The sequence below is a fragment of the Brachyistius frenatus genome, unplaced genomic scaffold (assembly GCF_029030835.1).
Source record: "Brachyistius frenatus isolate BFR_SWC_R1_liver_20210118 unplaced genomic scaffold, ASM2903083v1 Contig_125, whole genome shotgun sequence".
Taxonomy (NCBI): Eukaryota; Metazoa; Chordata; class Actinopteri; family Embiotocidae; genus Brachyistius; species Brachyistius frenatus.
In genome coordinates, this window is record NW_027210724.1 from 343,983 (window position 1) to 369,628 (window position 25,646).

A 25,646-nucleotide genomic window follows, 5' to 3' on the forward strand; every position below is an offset into this window, starting at 1 on the left:
GGTACCCAAGTTCGCCTCGTTTAAACTCACATTTACTGGTCTTTTGGTTAAAATGTACTCAAGTACAGTATAAAGTACCAAGTGGGAAAGCACCGTGAAAGCATCTAAAGATTGGCTTCAGCCAGCTGGTATCCTCTTTAGAAAGCGCTCAAATACATGTGAACATTTTTACACTAGGCACATTATCAATTCTTTTTTTTTTTCCCAAGTTGAATAAAGCATTTAAAATCAACACATTGTACGAAGTACATTTTCTCACCTTCATCCGGCTCATCTGTGTATTCTGGTGCCATCTCCCTATTAACAGCCTGAAAGAGATGGGAATGGGGCAGAGTGGGCGCAGAAGATTATTATTATTATTATTATTATTATTATTATATCAACTAGTAACAGCTGTGTGCAAGCAGCTGGGCCATTATTCTAATTGCAGCTAACTGACAAATACATGTATTACAAATACAAGGGAGCACAAAATAATTAAATTGGTGTTGGACTTTTTATGATTCTCAGCCATTAAAACATCTACGTGAACAAAAAGCACCAGAAAGGCAAGAACCAACCAAGGAGGATCGGAAACCAGAGGCACTTACCTCTATTTCTGAGAAGAGCATTTTTAATCTGGTGAGGTCTTTTGCAACAATTCCATTCTGCAACAACAACAAAAAGAAGAAGGAAAAAGCAGTTCTTAATTACAATCAACAGCAATTAGTTATTTCGGTACATGTTAAAAAATCATGTTATCATTTTTCTAGATATTTCCATTCAAGATTTAGCTGTGTCACCCACACTGTATGCATCGTCAAAGTTGAAACATTTACACTTCTAAATGGCAATTTTTGAGCTCCCCGTTGCCAAAATCTGCTACTTTAATGCATCAAAGGAGTACAAGTCACAAGCACTTCTACCCATTCCGGTCATTAATCATATTGATTATTTTTTACAGTTCATTTGTTGCTCTTTCAATATAGCACCTCGGTGGGTGGACTTTCTGTCATGAACTCTACCTGACCCCATATGCTACGCACGGTGAATGGTCGGGTCTCGGAAAATGCCGTCCTGATCAGTGATGATTATTGAGGCATTTTCTGTTGCAGACACATTTTATTACTCAAAACTGAGCTGTGTATTTTTTCCTTAAAAGACCCAAGGCTTTAATTCAAATAATGACCACCATATGATGTTAATTTGTTCTTAGAAACTGCATGTAATTTAATGTAATTTACTGTTGTCATGTTTCAACATCCTGCACTGTGTCTGCATTGTACATGGTCTATTTTTCTATGTGCTTTCCTCACTCTTTTATCCCGTTTGGTTTGATCCCGTTTTATTTTTTCTGTAGTGACAGCATTACATGTAATCTAACATCTGGCAAACAGACAACAGTTAAAATGTTGCCTTTTGGCTAACATCTGTACAACTACAGTGATGCTGAATAATGTGGATTGTCCCTGAAAAAAACAAATAAAATAAAAAATCTGATCTGAATATCCAGCCATAATATTCTAGCCCAACCATTTAATTATTGTCATTGTGCCTTTATGAATAGAGTATATTTATGCATTGTACATTCACCATACCATTGGCTCTCCATACAAGGCTTTAGATAGGATGTTGGCCACCTCCTGCAGGCTGCCATCCAACAACATGGAACGCAAGCTGGCCTGAAGTGATCCATCTCCCCTGGCAATTTCTTCTGCCAGGACTGGAACCGGATGAAGAACACAGAGGGAACAGGTAAGGAGAGAATGAATTCAATTCGTTAGGTTTCTCCTAATCTATGTAATAAGTCTCCAAGTCTATTTTTCAGGGGGAAAAAAAGGATAAAAGGGACCAGGTTGCAGTTTAGAAATTTATGAACAATTTAATGTAAATGTGAAATTGTATCTTCTTCTGGTTTTGTATATTTTTATACAGACTGACAATGGTCATAGTGTAGCACACCCCATTCTGCAAATCAGGCTACAGCAGTGCCCCGATACACCGGCTTTATTTCAGTTTGGCCAACCATGTCATGCGACTCACACTTGCACGCATTGAGGCACAATTCATTTACTTTTTTAGCCTCTGTCTTTGAGCTCTGAATTTCAGCAATGACCTTTACACAAAATACAATGCTCAAATTCACCAGAGGGAAATGAGACTAAATTCAAGATTTCTTCTTATTACACAAAGACCAATTGTGCGATCAGGCAGCTGGGAATTGGGAAAATTCCCATTTGGGAGTGTCCCACTTACGAGCTGAGATCGGTCGCAAACAGGCAACATGGCAGCCTCCAGAAAATGGGCTCCATTTCTGCTTGTCAGAGGACAGGAAAGTGATTAAGAACCTAATCATCATCCATATAAACCCTGGGACGAAATGGAGCTCAGGAGCGCAATATTATTTGTACAATACATTTATAAACGATATGATGAACTGCAATTTAACGCCGCAAGCAAACTAGGCAGGTCAGTTTAATCACGTCTGACCATTTAATCCTATTTTTGAGCAAGCAAATCTCTTCCTTTCAACACTAAGACTGCCATGTCAGGTGAGGACAAACCTGCTTCTAGAAGCTCTATAAAAAGCTCCCACTTCCTTAGTGCGATAGTTGCACTTTGACGGGTGTTCAGGTGCATTTTCCCAGTCAAGAGGTCAGAACTTTCCGACTTCCCAGTTGCTCATAAACGCAGCACATTGCATTTGAAAACTTTGTTGAATAGGTCAAATAACAGAAAACTGTATGTATCAGCAGATGGTTCCAATTTGAATTGCTACTCACCATGTTTGCAGTCTTCATCTGCTTCATCATAGTTTTTCTGTTGGAGAAAAGAGAAGAAAAGTAATAACCATAAGAAAGTGGAATATTTTGTGTTTGAGGGTCAGAGTTTCATGAGCTCCAAGGATGGCCGTCTTTGCCTGACAGCAGAGTCCCTCACACTATCATTATAGGACTTGAGAAGTTTCCATAATCTCAGGGTTCAAGTAACTGGTATAATTTTAGTACTCTGGGAAGATAACATAACGGTACCATGGAAAGAAAAAAAAAGTAGAGGTTCTTGTTCTCGTTTCTAACCCTCACTTCATGGTAATTTACTCGGTGATTCAGGAGTACCACAGTAAATTTAAAGCATAATGATCAGCCTATGTCATTTGAATGTAATGTATTAATTTAGGGATATGAGGAAATTATATGCTATTTGAGGATAACACTGCTGAGAGCCGTTTCAATATTATGATTTTCAGAAAAGTCAGAGACATATCCCTCCCCTCTCCCAAAGAAGTCAACCAACAATCCCTTTCAGTTATCAATTCCTTTACTCTGCACACTTGTCAAACGATGAGCGACAGGTATGATGAAAAATGGAAAGAATTTGTGGGACAGAAAGCCAGAGGGAAAAGAAGTATCATCTCGGATTATAGGTTGTATGCTTTCTGCAACATCAACAATAACACTGAAGACGGCCTCCGTCCTCACCAGCTGCAAGAAGGCAGCAATTCGGTAGAGCAGGGCACGGCTGCGGAGGGGTCCGGCGGCGGCCACGAGGGATGGGGGGCTCGGTGGGACAGGGGCACTGGATGATGGGGGTGCAAGGACCACCAGGGCGTCCGTGCTGTGGCTGACTGCCGCCTCGTACTCCCGCCTGGCTAACGATCTGCTGGCTTCTTCACATGACTTCTCCGCTCTCCTGTCCGCCATGACTCAGGGACAAAACGTCTAGAGGAAGAAGAAGAGGACGAAGAACGACACACAGAATGAACATCCTTTCAACAATAAGGGTTTTGGGGAAGAGGATGAAATGATCTTTTTTTTCTTTTTCTTAGTGGCGCACAACTAATAACCCGCCAACACTTGCTGCCGAACTGTCCGGTGTCACCGCAGATGACGAGACGTGGATGACGTGGTGGTACCCGGCCATGCGAGCGCTGCTATTTTTTTTCATTGCGCTCGTCTTTTGTCGTTCTTGCACAAATAGTCGTAGTTACTTGGGAATTGTTTACCGTTTTAACAGAGAAAACCCGTTGTTAACTCGTGTTTTCTCTCGAGTCAAAAGTCAAATCCTCATGTGAATGATCTGTCATAAATTAACAACAACAAAAAAAAAGGATGAGACTCTGAAGAGTGTTTCCTCGATACATTATATTCTGTACCTCTATGAGCTACAAAAGCAGTCATATGAGACGCCTAAAGCATAAGACATACTTTTCTATGATTTCAAGTCAGTAATGGTGGAGTCAGTGGTCGGGTGTCATGTGACTCCTTAGACTAGGGGCATAATTCATAATGCAAGGTATAAGGGTTTTATTGATACAATACAGTATGACATGCTGGACAGTACGCAGAAGGAAACCGGTGTGTCATAATAGAGAGTCAACAGTCAACACTAACCTTGTGTTAATGGGAATACATGACAATATGCTACATCTCCACTGGACTTTTACTTGAATATGTATTATTCTTTACATACAGCATCACCCACATATGTACTGATGAGACTGTATCGTTATGTACATCTTTTTTGTTTTATATATAAAAAGGGCCATCTTTTTGGACTGAGATCATTATTTAAATATGTGGATCAACACAGTGTACCATCGTCCATGTAATGTTGTCCTAATAGATAACCTTTTAAAAATGCCTACGAAGTAAGTATCTGACATAGTGCATGCAATCCAAGATGATAAAACTGTGAAGAATCAGTAGGTCGTGTGTTTAAATACTACATCTACTGCCTGTTTGGTCCAAGTCATGGAGCGTCCGTCCGAGTTTCAGAAGTGAATTATAATATGTTTAGAGAATCCAAGTTTACAGAACAACAGTTGGACGGCAGCTTTCTCTGCATGGGACCTGTTGCCCCCCCCCTTTTATTTTATTTTTTATTACAGCTGTGTGTGACCGCCATCCACCATCCTATCTGAACATCATAAAATGTACATCTAAACACACACAAACACAATATTTAAGAAGGAGCAATCATTGGTTCTGTGTGCTCGAAGAGGCTGTGTGTGGTTGTAGATGGGGGGTGGGAAGAAAAATCGTTCTATTTTTCTGCACATTAGGGTGGCATGAATAGAAGGTACGACATTCAATTCCAGGGCTGTAACCTGATTCAGAAATTTGTCGGCCAAATTTTGATATAGGGGTTCAACACAAAGATTTGACTATTTGTTCCTTTTTTTCCCCCCCAACATACAGTGGGTACGGAAAGTATTCAGACCCCTTTCAATTTTTCACTCTTTGTTTCATTGCAGCCATTTGCTAAAATCAAAAAAGTTCATTTTATTTCTCATTAATGTACACTCAGCACCCCATCTTGACAGAAAAAAACAGAAATGTAGAAATTTGTGCAAATTTATTAAAAAAGAAAAACTGAAATATCACATGGTCATAAGTATTCAGACCCTTTGCTCAGTATTGAGTAGAAGCACCCTTTTGAGCTTGTACAGCCATGAGTCTTCTTGGGAATGATGCAACAAGCTTTTCACACCTGGATTTGGGGATCCTCTGCCATTCTTCCTTGCAGATCCTCTCCAGTGGAGACAAACAAAGAGTGAACAATTTAAAGGGGTCTGAATACTTTCCGTACCCACTGTACATCGGGCAATCAGAAAATCTGCAGCATGCTCTCCTTTGGATTGCCATGGGTCTCGAGCCCGATCTGATTTCTATGGCAGAGGTGTCGCCTTACGTCGCTCTCCCCTCTCACCATGCAGGTGCCTCAGGTGACCTGCTTGAAAGCTTCTCAACTTCCCCATCCACGCCCTCAGACCTCCCCTGGTTGAACCTGCGACCGGTGGGGACCTGCATGCTCAAAAACAACCCCTTGTCTTGGCATCGCTCCCAACCAGAAAACCCTGAGTGTTTTTGAAGTATCTCAGTTAACTGTTGGGTCTCTGACGAATCATTTCACGTGTCAACTTTCAAGGAGCACATCAAATAAATTCATTAAAAAAAATAATCATGCGATTGTTTTTTTTTTGTTTTCTTCATTATTATAAATCCAGTCCGTGTTAAGTTTTCAGTTTAGCGCCACTGACTATAACCTTTGGGCAGCAAGTATAAGTTTACAAAGCTATTTCAAAATACCTTAGCAACTTTTCCACAACACCAGGCATGGCTCCATACAAAAATGACACTAAAGAGTCTCTCAGATGACACTTCTGTTTTGTTACGTAACAAAAAAACCAAAAAAAAGAGGGATTGTGTATCTTCCCAGAAATATTTAAAATACCTTTACCTTAAGATATCATCACACTTAGGATAAAATGAAGAGAGGCACTTGTGTGAGATAAAGTGCAACACTTTTTAATGTGGAGCAGAGTGCAAAACTCAGATTATAAACGGATGGTGAAAAACAGACGGGGAAACTTACCCATGGGCAAAATTACAATGAATAATAACACAAAATAATAATTTTCAGTGGCCCGTTTTGTCAACACAGCCTTACAAAGAGGACCAAATTTAATTTTAGGATTCTTACTAACCATATTACAACACTGGAGAAGGTCACAGTGGGTAAACAGGGTAATCTGGCCTGCTAAGCATTTCACTTTATTCTCTGTAGTTGCTGCAGAAACCAGTGTTCACCCTTTTTATACTGAAGCTAAGCAATATGATGAAACCTGGCCAGATGACATTTGTTGACCCAAAAGCAGGTTCATTGCCATTGCTGGATGTCTGAATGCTTTTCTCTTTATTAACTACAGAGCTTGAAAATGTGTCAGCCTAGAATTGATGCGAGACTAAATTTACTGTATAATGCCAAACCCTCGTCTCTGTCATCAAGAAATATTTAAATAATAGGTTGCCAAATGGCTAAAAAGCGGTCAGGCAAAAAGCATGTGAACGGGAACCTCAGTCTGAGATTACATGAAGCAGCGCAACCTCCTACACAACCAGCGCAGATGAGGATAGGGAGGGTACACCATGACCTGCTGGAGAACACCAAAGCCTCAAATGCTCAACCTTGGCCGATAGCCGAGTAACTTTTGGTGGCATTTCCACATCACCAGTTTTACCATTGGCATTGCAATTTATCTCAGAGTGGCAGATTAAGAGCTCTTTAGCCCCCTCCCCCACCCAAAAAAAAGAAGAAAAAAAAAAATGCTGCCCCAAAAGACCCATTATTGTTGTGTGCAAATATGGCTGGCAAAACAAACTTTCAGCTGCTAATTAAAATTCCACAACAATTAGCTGATGCTGAATTTCCATCCAAGCACTCACCACAGCCTGGAATTCAGCTTTTGATTAGGACTGGCTCAAAAAGAACAGTGAAACTGCAGCCTGTAGCCCAGGAATCTTGGGCATATTTGCAATATCTAGTCCTTGAAAAGGATACAACAAACAGCTTCTAAACTGCTAAAGCTGCACTGCACAGCATGACGAACACATCACACAAAAGATAATCTCACAATTTGAAAGAAAGCCGTTTTCCACAAAAAAAAAAAAAAAAACAACATTGATTGGGTATTTTTTTTGGTATCAAAAATAGATTATGCGAGAAGAGGGTTTAAATAAGAGCATGATAACCTTGTAATAAGTTTGTCAGACAGTTACTTCTCGAATACCAAGCAACAGGCAACTATGGTTGTAACAGCTGCTCTACCCCAACTGCTTCTCCCTGATTCAGACTGTTCTTATGCCTGTGGACCAGAATATACAAATTCTTCAGCTAATGTTCAGTACATGTTGGTCACACATGACATGGATTTAATCTGAATTCAGTGCTGATGTAGATATTAAGTGCTTTGATTCCACACTTAATTAACATAACATACTTGCACCACATACTCTTTTTTTCCCCTGACATTCCTGAAGACAGAAGAACCTTCTCCATCTTCCATCTCCTCAGACAATCACTACATGACTTGGAACAAAGTGAGCATGAAAAAAAATGTGCAGGGTGCATGCCCTTAGCCAGTGGTTTCTAACTGGGAAATGAGTGCAGGGGAGAAAAGAAAAGAAAAAAAAATGATATATATATATACACACACACAAGACTTCCATTTCCAAGTCTACTGTGCCTGTGCTGCTACGCTTTTATTTTGAAGGACATGCGTTTACCATGGCAAAGTGTGAATACAGTAGACATTTCCTGCCAGCATTGATATGACAGAAACACTCAAACTAACATCACATGAGTAGTAAACTCTCATCTGAGCATTTGTAAACAGGTTCAGAATTAGGTAAGTCTGCCTTTTAATTTCATATTTTATCAAATTCAACGTTTATTCCAGAAATCTGATGAGCATTGCCAGTTTAAACGTATTTGAAAAGCATATATTTCACTATTTATTTATTTTTTAGCCCTAGTTGTACTTTTGTTTAACTTTTTTTTTTTTTTAATGTTTATTTCAAATTTTCAATGGTAGATGAAGCAATTGTGTATTATTACACTACTTTTTTTGTGGAAAATAAATTTGAGTCAACTTAATGACAATAGTAAAATGTGGGTCCTGAGGATGGCTCAGTTGAGACGAACTGCACTAAGCAGCTGCATCTTTGCCGTTTCATGCAAGTGTCTGACAAACCAGTACAGGTTCTCCATAATGTTAGCGTTCCCAGAAGAAGAAAAAGTGAACTGCTGATGAGTTCACTTCCTCTAAAAAATTCAAAGATTCAGATGAGGAACAATACTCAAATTTATTTTAAAGCTGTATGACAAAACTATCCCTGCAAACTAAGCACATGTGAGAACTGGACAATGTTGCAGCACCCATCATAATAATGAATAACACACCTACCCTCACTGGAGGAAGTCAGGCTAAGGTAGGTGGAGGCTGCGAAGTGTTTGGTGTCCATGGCATACCTGGAAACATGTCCTCTACAAGTAGTGGCGGTTACAATAACATTGCCATCATGGCACACACACTGCAGCCCTAATGCATAATCATCAAACTCTAGTCTGTCAAATGTGTGGATTGTAAAGTGAAGGACAAAGATAATGATCCGAGATAAAAAATAATAATAATAAAAATAAAAAAAATTAATTAATTAAAAAAATAATAATAATAATAAAAAAAACACAGGACTGATATTACCACAGTACATCATCTAAATTCAGAGAGGTTATATGTAACCGCAACGATGCCCGTCACCTAATGTTTGTGCTTGCAAGCGACTTCCCAATGAAGAAGCTGGCTAGTAAATAGTTTGCCGGAATACAATGAGGGCACCTGCCTTCTTTCTTTTCTGGCGTTCAACGCACCAACAACAGCTTCGTGCGCTGCACAGCGGCTGACAAAATATATTTAGTATCCGAGGAGAGTTGTAGAGGAACATTGGCAGACAGCGATCGAAGATAACAAATTAATTTGGTTTCGCGAGCATCATCAGTAACAACGAGCACAAAACACGGCTGTAAAATATTCCCGGGAGCCCAATAAGTAGAAATTAAAAGATAAACAAGAGACGCGCGGAGAGAGTGACTTTGTTTCGTCTCAAAAGAGCAGGTAGTTGAAGCTGTTGTTTGTCTGGCCAAACTTGTCACGGACTGCTGTGAGTCGGAGCGATGACGCTGGCGTTACAAAAACGAGAAAAAAAAAAAAAAAAAAAAAAAATGTCTCCCACAGTGCCGCTTAACTTATCGTGGGTGTTTTGCACGGTGGGGTGTAAACAATGTCGTCGCTGAACACAGTATGCGTAGCTAGCGGCTAGCCTCGATAGCCCCAAAACAGGGCCTTTCTTGGAACCAAACTGGCACCACAAAAAAAAAAAAAAAAAAAAAAAAGCTCCCAGCGAGAATAGCGGGCTGTTCACGTTAGCAAGGCGGGCTAGCCAGCCGAGCTAGCCTGGGTTCGCCGAAACAAAACGGGGTCCGGGGCCTGTAACTCCGCCGCGGTGTTTGGGCTCGTATCGTCGCCGTGACATCGTGTTGTCGCCCGCGCGCGAACTCGAAGCGTTCGTCGGGACCCCAACGACCCGCGGCGGGGATTCGCGCCCGGCGGCTCCGCGGTTAAAAAGACGAGCGAAAGGGCTGAAAATGGGAAGTCAACACTTACCTAGCTTTACTTTCTACGCCATCTTGGATCCACTTGTCAGACCATCGCAAAGCATAGTGGGATGTACTGATCTGAAGGTTGAGAGGACTGCTGCGTGTGCGCGCGCGCGTGCGTGCGCGTGTGCGTGCGTGCGTGCGGTAGTCTGTGTGTATTGTAGCCCGCGATGACCGGGGTATTCCGTATCAAATAGCGTTTTCTCCTTCAAATGGGTTAATGGGTTATTAACAATGCAACATGATTCGTCCTGCTTTAAGTCCCGAGTACCAATACAGCAATGTTAAAAAAATTTTAAAAAAAAATAAAAATATATATATATATATATATACTCCATTAAAGGTAAATCTCCATTTTAAATCCTACTTTCGCAAAAGTACGAGCAGCGAAATGTAAAGCGTAAAAATAAATAATAATAATAATAATAATAAAAAAGTACTGGTTTTGTTCCCTCTGGCTGATAATGTTTGATGACATCACGAAACATCAGGCGTTTACGCAGCATGCTACTCTGCTAGCCCGCTTGCAGTTGGAGCTACTTTGAGAAGTACTGGAGACAAGTCGAGTCGTTTCGTCCACTGGTTCCCCATTCAAGGATCCGCGGTGGTGGAAAGTAACGAAGTACATTTACTCAAGTATTGTACTTTAAGTGCAATTTTGAAAGCGTTTGTTCTTGACGTGATTATTATTATTATTTTTTAATATGATGCTACTTTATACTTTAACTTCACATTTCAGAAGAAAAGACTACTTTCTACTCCCAATACATCTATTCAACAGCTTTTGTTCCTTTTTTTTTTTTTTTTGAAAATTTGCTTTTAAAATAATTCAACTCGTTAAAAGATTAAAACGGTGGTTTCCAACCTTTTTTTTTTTTTTTTTTAGCTTCGGACAGCGGAGTGTAGTCGGGGGCACATTTCAGATGTTTCAGTTGTTAACAGCTCAACCAAATAGTGATTTTTTGTTTGTTTCCCCCTCTAAGTGTCTAACATGGTTTAATTTTTATAAATGTTCAAATGATACAATATCTCACCAAAAGTCACAGATTGGAGACAAAAGTAAAATCCTGAAAACAAATTTGTATATGAAAAAAAAAGAAGCTCTTCCCTTCTCTCCCAACAATCATCTGATAGGATTACATGCATTGAGATCTAAAAAAAAACACAACACAAGGATATAACATGACTATCAAAATAATGTACTTCAAAGTTATTTAAGTGTTAAACATCAATATCCTGCTACATGTAGTTTATTTTAGAGTGGAAAACAACTTTCTTTTAAGTTTGTGTCCAGAAGATGTGTGAAGAATTTGTAGTTATGCAAACCAAAATTTTCATTTTACCTTAATTCAGTAAATCCCAGGAGCGTTCAGTTGACAGCCTCAACCTGGGTGACCATTCCAGTTAACATCATCATGTGAATTCAACACATCCATATTAAGTTGGGATTTTCTATGCAGCATGTCCTTGTGTGTTTCACATTGATCCTTGGATCAATGTTCATACATTCCCGTTTCCAGCCCTCATCATATTAGAATCTGTCAGTCTGGTTGAACATAACACCGGCATAAAACTGTTAACCAAATACGAGAAGTTTATTTTTTTCGTAAATACACAGTGAAAAGAGTTTTTAACCATTATTTTCATAAGGCAATAAATGCTAAACAACTGTTTATAGTTTATCAAATGGCAATGGGTAACGCACTTGGGAGATCCAGTCTTGCATGACACTGTGAAAAGAGACAGAGATGCCAAACAGGGAGGTGCTCGTGTGTTTATTGTTCGTGTTTTACTGAACAGTAGAAAAGGAACAATGTTGGGGTGCCATGTATGCGTTGCAAACTGTTTTTGCCAATTTTATGACATTGAATTTAGGCTGCATTCAAAGTCTGCCAATATACCATATTTTCAAAAACATTGCCACGGAAGGAAAACAAAACAAAAACAAACATGAACCAAAACATTAAAATAATGTACTCTGTTGTTTCACTGCAGGTTGTGGATCATCTCCTCCTTGGCAATGAGATGCGTGGTCTTGTTGACAAGAGACATGAGAGAGTTGAGTTTGTGCGACCAGTCGTTGAGCAGGTCGTTGGGGTCTTTGGGCCTCTGAAAGTTGATGATGCCAGCCATCCGGTCAACCTTGGCATAAATGGTCTTGTTTACAACTAGGCTGGAGAGGAACTCCTCGGATTCCTGGTGCGGTGTTGGAGAAGACAGAGATTTTGTTAGTGTCTTTCAAAAATATCCTCAGTGAGCGCAAATCCTGATGTTGAGTTTGCTTACAATTAAAAGGAACTCTGCAGGTCCAATTTGATGACCTCATAATTCTGAACTATAATACCTAAATTATTAATTTGACTCATTTGCATTGTATGCATCTAGTGCAATGGCTAACTTGACAATTTGTTTAAAAAAAAAATATATATATATATATATATATATATATATATATATATTCGGGAGGGCTATTTGGCCAACGATAACCATGTCATCAGTCAATGACCCATAATTCCCCACATCAGCACATTAAACCAGTTAGAAGTAAATATACGTATGTACAGTATATAAATCAAACATGTTTTGTATCTACTGTTAACTTGATCTTCAGTCTGCAAGAGTTTTTATTGTAAATCTGTCACTTACATCAATGGAGAGGTCAAGGAGTCCGGCCATCCTCGTCATTGTGATCCTGGTGTAATATTTGGCCATTATTCTGATGTTCTGTAGGACAGATGAGAACTTTATCAACACGCATATCTGCTGTACAATATTTTGCATGCTTTTTGCAGTTACAACATGGGAGCTTTTGGGTCCCATCAATTTCCAAACTACTTTGTTTATTTTAATACTGCACATCGGCCTGTCAAAATTACTACACAATGGCTTGATCGCTATTGTTTGATCAGACCGTAATAATTGTGCCTTTTTGTTGGAATTGTTTCCATTTATGTCTCTGAGGTTAGAGTGCCGCTTTTTTTTTATGACATCATCACCTCGAGCCACTTTCTTCTGATGTGGCTCAATGACCTTTGAGTGCCATAGTACAGTGTTTATTTTGATTACCGGGACTTGTAATGGTCAGTAATTCACTTGTATATTTCAGTAATAGTTTTAGAATTAAAGTTGCTATTTCTATCATATCCGCCCTGTGAAATGAAAGGCAAACACTAATATATGTTATTTATATGTTCCTATATTCAATGTCAACCTTCATAAGGTATATGTATAATATCAACCTATTAGGCTTAAAAATAATATAAAATGTGATAAAATAACCAGAAAAAGACAACTTTTTAATTTAGAGTTATTTCTATGATAATTGTCAGACTAAGTTTCCTGAGCTGCAAAGAGCAATCTGTCAAAGTGCTGCAATCACCATCATTTTTTCCGACTGCTTGTGTTGCTTTTCTGTTGTTCTCACGTTCTCAATTTTATTCAATTAGTCTAGTTAGATCAGATCCATTTCAACAGACCCCAAGCAGTCTTTTGTGTATTCAAAAAATACATTTTGATCTTTGGCCACTTCATGCCAGTGATTGAGACTCATATTCGCTGTATGGTCTGTACTACCATCACTAAGGTGTGTTAACTCCGAGTAATAAAATCAAACTTACAGAGCACCACTTTGACTATATAAAGGTAGTGATCCTCACCACTTCACTTTGCATGCTTTCTCTCAATGCTCATCACTCTTATTTACGATGTTCTTGCATTTGTCCGAATGTGCCCGCCTGGTTCTGGATGGTTACAACCCCCCCCCCCCCCCCCCCCAATGCAAAACATGACATCAAGGGAGCATGGACTCATTAAACCACTCTACACCCATGTTTCATCGCTCCAACTGTGGGACTTACATGCTCCACCACTCTGTTCTTCAGGTCTTTCCACCTTTTCTCCGCCTCCTCTGAATAACAGAAGACATCTGTTGCTGGGCTGTCGGGTGAGCCCTCTCTCAGCTCCTTCCCGTAATCCTCCACCAAGGAGGCCCAGCGCATCAGCTCCATAGTAGTGAACTGCTTCAGAAGGTCCCTGGGAATAGAGGAAGGATACATTGAAAATTCCCTTGTATGCACAGACGGTAGTCACCTGATGTCACCATAAGTTGCTATGGTCAGCTCCTCTGAGTAGCACACAACAACATTTGTCTTGAATTTACACGGAAACAAATGACGAACGGCTGTTGTGCACAAAACTCCACACACAGATTCACATAGTGTTTGGGAAAAGCTGTTTATCAACATACACAGTAAAAATTGTATGCGTGTTTGTGTTAGTAATGCGAATACATATTTTCTCTTAGAAAAAGTAGACTGCCATCACATCGTGTCTGTGGCTTATTCACCGAATTAATGGTGGAACCATCAAGGCATGAAAAACAAAACATATCTTACTTGTATTTCGGGATTTCCTCCAGTTTCTTGTCTGCACTGATTCTGTGCACGAGGTCGGACTGCTCGTTGTCATACGGAGACAGAATCACATACAACACCACGCTCTTCAGGGCCTGAAACACAAATGCATTCATTGCTTTTCAAGAAACACCAAAGAGGCAACAAGTAAAGCAGATATATAGTGTTGCTTTTATTGTTAAATGGTCTGTACTTGTATAGCGCTTTATCACCTTTTGGTCTCAAAGCGCTTTAACATGGTTTTCCCATTCACCCATTCACACACTAATGAGACAGATCACCATGCAGGGTGCTGCCATCAGGAGCACATTCACACACCGATGGTACACCATCGGGAGCAACTTAGGGTTCAGCGTCTTGGTCAAGGACATTTGGGCATGTGGACAGGGGGAGCTGGGGATCGAACCACCAACCTTCTGATTAGCGTGCAACCCACTCTACCGTCTGAGCCCCAGCCTCCCTGGTTAGCATTGGAAACTAGCTTGTTATTGTACATAGAAAAGAGCACTGAACACACAGATGGTCACAACCTGGGTATGTGTTCCTAGTGCAGGTTTGATGTAAAACCTTATCAAGAGCTGTTGTTCATAAGTCAATATTTCAGGGCCATTACTTAAGGAGAACTTCTCCCTCCAAAACACCAGTTTTAATGCAGGGTTGGTAGAGTATTACAATTTACTGAGCTACAGAAATTTCAAACATTGTGCTGTGTCTTCAGTCATGGTAAATAAATAAAAATATAGAACAGCATCGTTTCCATTGTTATCTGAATCAAGTTTAATCATATTTTTTTTTAATAATAAGTAATTTAAGCAGTAACCCTTAAATTCGAAATGCTTAACAAACCAGTGAGAAAGCAGTTGTTATGTCCAAACTTCAAAATCTGATCATCAAAACAACCTTCATACTCCAACTGTATTCTGCATAGTGTGCCTCGACAGAAAGCCAATGTACCTGTTGCCACTTGCTGCTGTCCTCCAAGATGCAGGGTGTGTCATAAATGGCCCGGTAGTGTTTGCAGATAGACAGGTAGGAGCCCTCATGCAGGTCCACCTGAATCATCAGGTTGTAGTACTTCAGCTTCAGCTCCTGAGTTGGTCATTAGACAAAAGGGAAAGTGTGTTAGTATTTAGCTACATCCACCTTTGCAGCTCAGATTTGCCCAAAAAAGCTTCCAAAAACGCTACTACAAAATAAACACACAGCCCTGCCACCGAATATTTTTTTAAATGGTCGTCAAGCCTATGTGAAAGTACATTACAGTATTTTAGAAACATTAAATTCAAGTCCTGGTCTCTCTCTTACCTCAGCCCCATCATCTTGGAAGAATTTGGTGTTTATCTTCTTGCTGATGATCTGGGTGCGAATGTAATCCTTGACAGCGATGCAAAGCCTCATCTGTTCCAAAATAAATTCCGCCTTCTCCTTTTTCTCCATGGAGCCATAAGTCTCCACCTGACCAGCGAAAAATAGGTATACATTGCGAGTGCTTCCAATCCAGTATGTCAAAAACTTCTACAGGGAACTCATTTATATATTCTTGCTCTACATTAATATGGGGGGGGGGGAATGCAAATACTGCTAAATCTTAACAGATTTTGTTTTCTTAATAACTGAGAAATGTTCTTTCTACATTAATTAAATAAAGTCTTTACTATCAGTCTCTTACCTGCAACTCCTGGAGAATAGAAGCTGCCTCTTTGACCTCTCCGTTCTGCTCCTTGATACCGGCCAGGGTTTTGGTTAGCCTCGCACGCTCGATCTCCACATAGATCTGCGATTTGGACAAAGTTGGTGTATTAGTGACAAACAGTAGGCTCTTGTGTTGAGAAGAATATTTACCTCCTCCTCATCACAACCTGCCCTTAATATACCTGACCACATCGGCAGGAGAAATTTTAAGTACACCAGAGTCTAATACATTTTGCAAAAGACTAGTAAATTCATTTGTTTTCTTTCAAGGAGCAGGCTGTACAATTTAGTGGCATCTAGCAGTGAGGCTGCAGATAGCAAAACCTCTGGATACCCTAACACTCCCTTTCATGGCATGGGATGAAAACCAAAGTGGCCACGAAACTCATGAAAGGCTCTCCCCAGAGCCCGTGTTTGGTTTGTCCATTCTGAGCTACAGCAGAAACATCACGGTGACACATGGTGCACTCTGTGAAAGAGGACCTTCTCTCTATGTAGATATGAAGGACTCAATGGAAGGTAAAGAAAAAAACAATTCTTAGTTTCAGGTGATCATACACTAATGAAAACATAATTATGAAAATCATATCCCATTACTGCCAATAGATCCCTATAAATGCTACACACTGGTCCCTTAATAGATTCTGTACAAAAGGGAAACATTTCAGTGATTATTAACAAAAACATGCTTCAGATAAACAAAACAAAGTGGTATGTCTGTTTGGCAAAATCAGTAGCAAATCTCTGGGTGAAGAACACATCAGACACAAGTTGCAAACTGATTTGACAGAAGTTCAAATCAACCCACATTTTCTGGTGTCCCTCTGAAAAAGCACAATTATAAAACACAAAAACATTCCAGACCTTGCCAGCAGTCACGGTGCGAAGTGTGTCGATGAGTCTCAGCTTGATGGTCAGATCGGTTATAGCATCCACATACTTATAACATTCTTGCACCATTTTGGCAACAGCCTGAGACAGAAAGCAAAAAGTAAGAAAATTGATTTAGGTCTCAATAACTACAACTGGACAAGGAATGCCTGCAGAGTATTAAGTTATGCATGTTAGTTTAAAGTCCTGTAAATTAATTTGCTTGCCATAACAATCATTTTGGATCACAGATACTTCCCAATAAAGCTCGTTTCCCAAGCAAATCCAAAACTTTAAAGACATTCCACAATGACATGTATTTTCAGATTGTGTGATTCAAAATATTACGTTTGCAAGTAACTTGTTGAAAATAACAATTAAAACAGAAGAAGAATCTGACCTGTTTGAGCTGACTCCTCCTTTTGGTGAGTAACATGATATTTTCGTTCAGGGAATCCCAGTCCTTGGCTTCATAACACAGTTGGACCACAGCCACAAGGATTCTGGATGTGGACAGCATGTCCGATGCCTAAGCGCGAGTTAAAAAAAAACAGATTAGTAAACTCACAGACTAAAATATACACAAACAGACACACAAATTGCATAAAATAATTAATTAATCCAATACTCGACTCCGTAAAATGTCACTTTGTTGTACAATATTTGATGTCGAGGAGTCCCCCCCTTTCCTGGATAATTTTACCGCTATAGGTTGTTAGTCAATGCCTTGAGTCGGGATTCCAGGTCAGCTGGACTTTTCAGGACATTTTAGTATAACACTGACAGGAAAAGGGAAGCAGTAGTACAGAATCACACGTTTTCCAGGATTACTGAGGCTTCCCAGCCAACTCTTCTCTCGGTGACTACATGCCATCATTTGCACTCGAGGCCGTTTTTCCAATGTCGTGTGGTTCAAGATGAGCCGAGAGATGTTGTGAATTGAGGATGCGTTCTCACATCAGGTTTCCAGACGAAGGGAACTTCCGCAGCTAAATAAAAAAGGTATCGTAAAGCAAGTTACGGTAATACTGTATAAAGCCAAAATAGGTACGTTAACTTACCGTTCTGGTTTGCTTCTCCAACGACAACAAGCTCTCGACGGCCTCCTGCAACTTGCCCTCCTGCAGCAGAGCAATACACAAACTTAACGTGTATAATGTTAACTTCAAGTCCACTTCGCCTTGCCGTAAAGCGAGTTAGCGGAAGATATTGTCAACGCGTAGCCTACTAAAAACCACCGGTGGAAGCGAGTTAAATAGCAAAGAAAAAACGCGTATGGGTGAATAAAAGGCAGTTAAAAAAAAAAAATGTTGGAAAGTTACAAAAAATAAATATATATACATCGAGATTTATAAGTGATCTGCGCTCAAAGTGAATTGTTCCGAGGAGGTTTCTGGTTGGTGCTAAAGCTGGTAACGGTAGATGCTAACCATGACTCAGCCGGCGCCGGCCTCTTTCACGTCCCGCTTACCTTCGCCAATTTTTCACATTCCGGGATACGCTGTTCCACGGTTGCGCTGTAGTCGACCTCCATCTTCACGATCTTTCCATCGGATCTTTCGGCTCGCTCGTCGGACATGTTTGCGGCGAACAAGACAGGATAATGTACGGAACTGTTCTTTTTTTTTTTCCTGATGGCCTCGCACTGTTTTGCTCGTCAGATGAAGGAAACTGGAAAGATGACCAATCAAAAGAGGACGTGAACCAGCTGCCCCGGAGGCGCCTGAAGGACCCGCTACGGACCTCTAAGGTAAATGCGAAAAAAGCCAGAATTTTTTTTTTTTTCTGTGACCTTTTTTTTTTTTTTCCGCCCTTGCTGTTGTTCTAATTATCAGTCAATTTATACACACTTTAAAAAAAAATTTAAAAAAAAAATTAAAAAAAAAAATCATAAAATGCCTCCCTGTGTAAGTTCGTATTGGCACACAAACAAAACATTTATTGTTGTATAATTAGTCTCCAACCAAACCATTCAGGAAGCCTACTTTACTTAAGTAAAAGTAGCCGATACTGTGAATATATCCACTACAAGGTGAAGCCCTGAATTCAAAACCTTACTTTGGTAAAAGTCTAAAGTCTTTTCAACAAAATGTAGCCTACATAAAGTAGCTTATGAAAAGTAATAAAAAAAAAAAAAGTAGTGTAAATGCTCATGTCACTTTTTTGCTATTAGATATTCTTGAATTTTATTTTACTGTTGACTTAATGTGCATTTTACTGTTGTTGCTATTTAGCGATGTGCTTCTAATTAACTATTAAAAACTCAATGTACTGTTGGATGGTTTTATCTGTAGTAATGACTCATATTCTATAAGATTATAATATATTTGTTATGCTTTGGTTCTGTAAAAAAAAAAAAAAAAAATCTCTATATGAAGTCAACAAGCTCATAAAAACAATGTATTTTCCAGTAAATCCAAGTGGTTTAAAAAAAAAAAAAGAAAAAAAAAAGAATTAGCTTTAAAAGATTTTTCTATACCTAAAAACAAACATATAATCCCTCAATTGATCCTAAAAATAAAAATTCAAAATAAAACATTTGAAGACACTTATTTTTCCCTAAAGATAAACAAATAAATATATATTAATCTTAAAAGTAACTGAAGCTGTCACAAATTAGTGGAGTAAAAGCACAATATTTGATGTGGTGGATTTTATATAAAGTTGCATGAAATAGAAATACTCAAGCAAAGTAAAAAAAAAAAAAAAAAACTATTCTAGATAGGCCTACAGTACTAGAGTAAATATATGCGGTTATACCCCACTACTTCAATTTATCAATCAATCAATAGAATGACAAATTTAAATACTCTGAAGTAAATGCCTGGTATAATAATAATAAAGATCAATCAGATCTTTTTAGTACTGACTGGAATCAAATGACGAGGCTGAGGGTGATGTTCATGTGTCATATGGTGGATGCTTTTTGTCAAAATGCATTTGGGGTACTGGGTTGTATTTGGCTCAAGGGAACTCAAACCCAGACAAATAATGGCGATACTGGTGATTACAAGGATGAGGATAAGGGACATCAATGAGATGAAAGAACACGGAGATAATAATTTCACATACACACAGATACAATAAAAGTGTAGCACGTGTCCTGCACTCATTAATCAATCGGTCAGTGTGAATGAAGAACCTTGTGAATGGACATGAGCGTCTGAATGAACACGTGGTGTAATGACCACAGTCCGCCAGTAGGTGTCCCTTTAACGTTTGTATCCGTCTTCACAGTCTAATGCTTTGACAGGCTCCCCGTAAATAAAGCTAATGTGGGTCAGTGATTTTCCTGCTCCTGGCAGAGAAAGCCCCCAAGTCCTGAGCTAAAGTCAGTTTGATCCCAATGCAGGCTCAGCACAGACCTTGGAGGCCTGATAAATGGAACATGACTCGGGTCTACTGAGAGGAAGATCAAATATGGAGCAAAAACTCTGACTGCACAGGCATAAAAAAATATTCTCAGTGCTTTGAGCATAGCTTTTCACACTTTGAAACCATCCGGAGGAGCTCAGCTAAAGAGAAGCTCTAAATGGCCATCATCGCCTCTGCCATCATCAATACAACTGATTAAAATAACAGTCTGCAGTGCCAAAACCCAACAAATCTGAATGTTTCCCCTGGAAATGTTGAATCTATTTCAGCAGTGCTTCTCTGTTTTAAAAAAAAAAAAAAAAAAAAAAAAGTTGTACAGAGGTAGATCTGTTTCAGAGCTTAAAGATTTGCTTAGTATTACTGGCGTGATGCAGCAGTTCAGACGACATTAGGCCCTAATCTCTTTTCTAATCAACACAGACCTTATTGAAATTGTTAGGTCGTCATTAGGTCATTGCTGGTTAAGAGATAGGGCTCACGTGATAACCTGTCGGTCCCGTGGCCCTTTAAGCTTCAGGGTTTTAGGTTTAAAGATAAACAGAGACTGGCACAAATGAAATACAGGCTTGCTGTTATAGAAAGCTCCTCCTTCTATTGTACGTCAGAGACAAAATAATGAAAACTTTGTGACCGCACACCAAACGATCATTATGTTTGTGATATCTTAGGACCTCTCTGAAAACATCTATTATCATGAGGTCTTAAGGCAACTTAAAGGAATGTCTTATTTATCTAGGCAATGACTATAAAGCTGTAAGATAGTTGTATGATGTCTTTATAATAATGGCTGAAGATGTGCCAAGACCTCACTGCTGTTTAGATTTTCCCCTTCTTGTCTCGGTTTCGACAATATTTACTTGCTGTTACTATCATGGCTTTTCCTATTAAAAAAAACCCTGGTATTTACGGTAATTCAGATTTTCAGAAATCACCAGTTTTCCATTTCTTGAAATACATGAAAAATGCCACACAGGTATCACCGAAGTATGCACAATGTATGATACTGAACCCCTTTCATGAAAGCAGTAGTATGGTGTTTGATACATGTAAGAGGGATCATAGAATGGGTTCTGTTGGATGAATACGACCTATTTGTACTTTTATTTGTGGCTCTATCTTCCATTAGGTTTAGTGTTTGCCTCTGTATAAAAATATAACTTATTGTTTTGAATCCAAATATGTGAACACAGTTCGAATGAATGTTTTTTTTGTTTTTTTTGTGGGCTCCAGTAAACCTTGCTCTTAAACTGCAATATTATTTTTCGCTTCTGGAGGTTTACAATAATCTTGAACTGCTTTATCACTTTAGCAAATGGATCACTTTTCATGAGTGCTATTATATAAATTATTTAATTGAAAGCATGACTCATCTCATTCTCAAGGGCTGATATACTGCTATTCAACATTAGACCATTTACACGAACACACATTGGAAAACGTCAGGAAGTTCCATTCCACTCAAAAATATGTTTCGATCAATGTTATGTTGAGTGCTTATTGTTTATTGTATGCACTGTGTTGAGAGATTAACATTTCTTCTGCTGAAAGTGTTTGTCTCAGTTCATGTAAAATCTGATTTATGACAGTATCTGGCCGCCAAGGAAGCCAGGAAGCCAAATGCTTGTCCAATAGACAATTTATACTATAAGGAGATGTGAACCCTGCATTGCACACTGAGAATGGGCTTTTGGTGACGTATCAGTAAACTTTTGAAAGCAAAAAGGCACTTGACATAGTAAAGTCCTGACAACATAATAGCGAGGAACCCAACAATTCTCCCTCATGGCCAATAGCTGGAGAGAAAACCTTCCTTTTAACTGGATGGAACCTCAGACAGTACCAGGCTTAGAGCTGGGCGGCCATCTACCGCCACTGTTTGGGGTGAGGGGAGCGCATACAGAAAAAAAAGAACAGCATAGAGATACATGAAACAATAAACTAATGGTAGGGCCAGTAACCACAGCCTAGAAACTCATATAGAAGTTTTCACTTTGGGAGCAGGCGTTGATGTAGTGTTATGAATTTTAAAACAAGTTATGGAGTATTAAAAAAAACAACATGTCAAACACAAACCATTATTCAAAGCCGTGTAATTGAAGATATGTTAAAACATGTCTGGCGGAATCTTTGATATAAGACTTTAATGTGAAACTAAGTGCCAAAGGTTGTATAAAGACACACAGAGCAACAACTGCTTTCAATAACTGATAAATTAATTATGTATTTCTTTAAGCTACACAACACTTATGCATAAGAGAAGTTATGTGTTTAATTAAATATTAGGGATTCAAGTCTTGTGATATGCCTTTATTAATAATGAAGTTAGCCCTACACAAACTATCTGGATTTACAAAGACGTGTCATTTGTATTGTTTATTAAATGTCCTGTAAATAACATTTTAAGTTAATGGCCTTGCTTTAAGGATTGGCTCACACATTAGTTTGGGTATTAAGGGAATTTAAATTCCATTTCAGAGGGTTTGGCAGCCTGGTATGAATGTATTTTTTTAGAGAAAACGCTTGCTGACAGGGCAAAATACTGTTTGTCAGCATATTCAGAGCAGAAATATGAGCATGAATTTTGCTGAGTAGACTCAAATACATCAAATATGTCAATGAAGCCAGCAGTGCAACTCTGATTAATTAAGAGAGACTATTTAATCATGTGTTTACATTGTTCTCTCTGCTCTGTGAAGACAAACAGGGCTCACAGTGAGTAAGTGTGCCTAATCTTTTAATTATTATTAATAATAAGAACACTGTCATCTCAGATGTCAAGCTGTCATGCATTCAGTGATGCTCAATGCTGCTGTCCACTGTGGCCCAGTAGGCAAGTATCTTTTCATGTACATCAGCATTAGTGTCGCCTCCTGAATGTGTTCACAAGTTGCAATTACAAACTCTACAAAAATTGTGTTATAAATGTGAGTATGTAAGTGTGTCATTTTAGATCAGAATGAGATAAACAAGTAGGCATAAGATAAGGACCTTTGCACTTACATTAGATTTAATATGACCTGAACGACAGTGGTTGTTTGTCTGTGACCTCTGAATACAACCCTTAAGAGGATTTCCTAAATTTGATCATCGCCAGGAATTGTAGTTCCCAATACTTTGCACGTCTGTCTAGGTCCAGGCTTAAAAAGAACTTGGTTGGGTCTCAAAAAAAAAGATCCTCATTTGTTTTAAAGCAGAGGGCCTTTCATGTCATGGTTACAAGAATAGACAGGGTTAAAGTTAAGGAACCGTAATTTTGACTATCAAAAGAGCCATAATAAAGTCAAATGTTTTGTCAACCACTCTGATCTCCTCCTTATACAGATGTTATGCAACATATGGAGTTGTTGTTTTTATAGGGACTCACTCTCAGTAAATTATGTAATTTGTTTACTTTGCAGTGGATGACTAACATCAGTACAGTCAGTGATTTGTATTTGATGGAACATACGTTTGTCAGAATTTGTGAAGGGCTGATAATGCAGCCAAACTAAAAAAAAAACAACTAAACTAAACAAAAACAATAATACTAAATCATTCAATTTGATGGCACTTGCAAATTGTAACTACACATATCCACAGACACAATCAATCTCCACAAGTCATATTCACCCTTTGCTTGATTTGGGTGTTGTTGTTTTTTTTATTGCCTCCTGTCTCCATGTTGCCCAGCTATATGTCTGGGGTCTCAAATCCATCTGCGTTTGACAAAAACTGAAGGGGACTACGGGCACTGTTGACCCAACAGTAATACACCCTCAATCACCTTTTAATGTCGTGTTACTGTCCAAAAGCTCCCGTACTGCCTGCTGAATATGGTTGTCGAGAAAGCATGACGCAAATCTCGCTCTGCTATGAACTGTGTGCGCTAGATGTGTGAGAGAAGAAAAGCGCCTATGTGGTTTAGACAGAAGCAAGGTGTGTGTGTGTGTGTGTGGGAGGGGGCGGGGGGTTGCAGTGCAGCAATGAGCTGATGTTTCCTGTGCTGTGGTTGAGTGGACCGATGTTTCCACCGAGTACCGAGTCGTATTTCAGCCGGCCAAGCGGAGGGAAGAGACGTAGGGGTAGGGGGGGGGGGGGGGGGCCGAGGCTCCTGTGAACCGCATATATTTTCCGATTACTCTGCGTGCTGCTTTTACAAGAGCCACAGAGAGCACAGAGCCTCCTTCTCATCCGACTCTAAGACTTGTCTGTTACTTTGAAGACAACCTATAAAAGCTGAGTATTTGCCTCGGCAGGAGGGGAGGGGGGAGGGGGGGGGTTTGACAAAAAACACACTATTTCCTTATCAGCAATTTGGGCAGTTACTTCTGGCGGTATCCCGAACAGTCCAGTGTTAGGCCAGCCGACGTGAGGCAATGTTACATCCGGCAAAACACTTTTCAAAATAAATGCCTAAAATAAATGGAAAAGCAAAGAGTTAATGAAGATTGACTGAAAATGTTAGTCAGTAATCATACTAAGACTGGAATACGGAAAATGCACTTCCATTAATAGCAAAAGTAAAGCAAGAAGATAAGTAAATTGTTAACCTTCATGTTATATGTTCCATATTTCCATATGTAGTCCTACAACACGTCAATTTTGACCTTGGGAAACATCTCCGCTAGGCATTAATAAATTAAATATGCCTATTCAATTTGATATTTTTGCAGTGTGTTCCAGATCTTAATAAAATGCAATGTACTTTGCTCATTCTGCAATTTGGTTATTTTATCGCGCCTGAAAATATACCTGTTAGAAATCGATGTGATTTTAACTTTCTTACAGAAAAGACAATAAATTGCCAGCTACTCTGCATAAACTCTTCATGAAATTAGTTTATCTATATTGATTCCTTTTGTCCTTTGAATCATAGATTATTTGGTGTCACTATCTTGAGGCAAGGCAAGGGCAGCAATTTGCTTTTTGGTCCATATTGATCCCAACATCCACTGCTCTCTGTACTTTGTCACCTCCACATTCTAGGAAAGTCCATGACAGCCATTACTGCAATAAAACAGTCTGTAAGTCTCGTTTTTTTTTTCTTCTTTTCAACACAGCTTCATTGAGGAACATGTACAGAGTACGCCCTTTACAAGCTGGAATACAGGATCCTTTAAAACTGGAGTTTTTCACAAGGTTGCCAAGCTTGACATACGATTTATTTTTTTAAACGCATTTAAAAAAAATTTTTTTTTAGAAAAACTAGAGACTGATTTGTGGTATCTGACATGGGCCAATTTTATGCTTTTATTTTGAAGGGTTAAATTCTTAGTCTTCCGGTCTTGTTCCGCGTTGTATACTCGCAGCTTGACTCGTCGTTGTGATAGGAGGGGATAAATT

At 39.2% G+C, this 25,646-nt stretch overlaps 2 protein-coding genes across 5 annotated transcripts in view; both read right to left on the reverse strand.

The window, feature by feature from the left end:
• helz (helicase with zinc finger) overlaps positions 1 to 10,071 on the reverse strand; it is a 56,150-nt gene extending 46,079 nt beyond the window's left edge. For 2 of the 4 annotated variants that reach the window (XM_069714061.1, XM_069714060.1), the window contains exons 1-6: positions 9,983 to 10,071; positions 3,459 to 3,698; positions 2,763 to 2,799; positions 1,578 to 1,702; positions 591 to 647; positions 260 to 308 (exon numbers count right to left, since the gene is read on the reverse strand). In XM_069714061.1, coding sequence (XP_069570162.1) covers positions 260 to 308; positions 591 to 647; positions 1,578 to 1,702; positions 2,763 to 2,799; positions 3,459 to 3,680 — 490 coding nt within the window. In that variant the 5' untranslated portion in view covers positions 3,681 to 3,698; positions 9,983 to 10,071. The remainder of the gene's footprint in view (positions 1 to 259; positions 309 to 590; positions 648 to 1,577; positions 1,703 to 2,762; positions 2,800 to 3,458; positions 3,699 to 9,982) is intronic. The other 2 variants (XM_069714063.1, XM_069714062.1) reach the window with 1 other exon arrangement.
• A 1,480-nt stretch (positions 10,072 to 11,551) lies between these two features.
• psmd12 (proteasome 26S subunit, non-ATPase 12) lies at positions 11,552 to 18,632 on the reverse strand. Its single transcript, XM_069714073.1, has 11 exons — positions 18,421 to 18,632; positions 18,011 to 18,070; positions 17,350 to 17,478; positions 16,944 to 17,051; positions 16,057 to 16,161; positions 15,693 to 15,842; positions 15,342 to 15,476; positions 14,370 to 14,482; positions 13,833 to 14,007; positions 12,622 to 12,699; positions 11,552 to 12,171 (listed from the first exon to the last, which is right to left on the reverse strand). The coding sequence occupies exons 1-11, from the start codon at positions 18,526 to 18,528 to the stop codon at positions 11,962 to 11,964; spliced, it is 1,371 nt and encodes a 456-aa protein (XP_069570174.1). The 5' UTR covers positions 18,529 to 18,632; the 3' UTR covers positions 11,552 to 11,961.
• Positions 18,633 to 25,646: the final 7,014 nt, after the last annotated feature.

Bases quoted from the DNA above. Each gene is read 5' to 3' on its own strand.
- psmd12 (XM_069714073.1), bottom strand. From the start codon at position 18,528: ATGTCCGACGAGCGAGCCGAAAGATCCGATGGAAAGATCGTGAAGATG. The intron at 17,479-18,010 runs GTAAGTTAACGT...ACTCGCGCTTAG, and splicing joins TGGAGAAGCAAACCAGAACG to GCATCGGACATGCTGTCCAC. The intron at 16,162-16,943 runs GTCTGGAATGTT...TCCAAATCGCAG, and splicing joins GCACCGTGACTGCTGGCAAG to ATCTATGTGGAGATCGAGCG.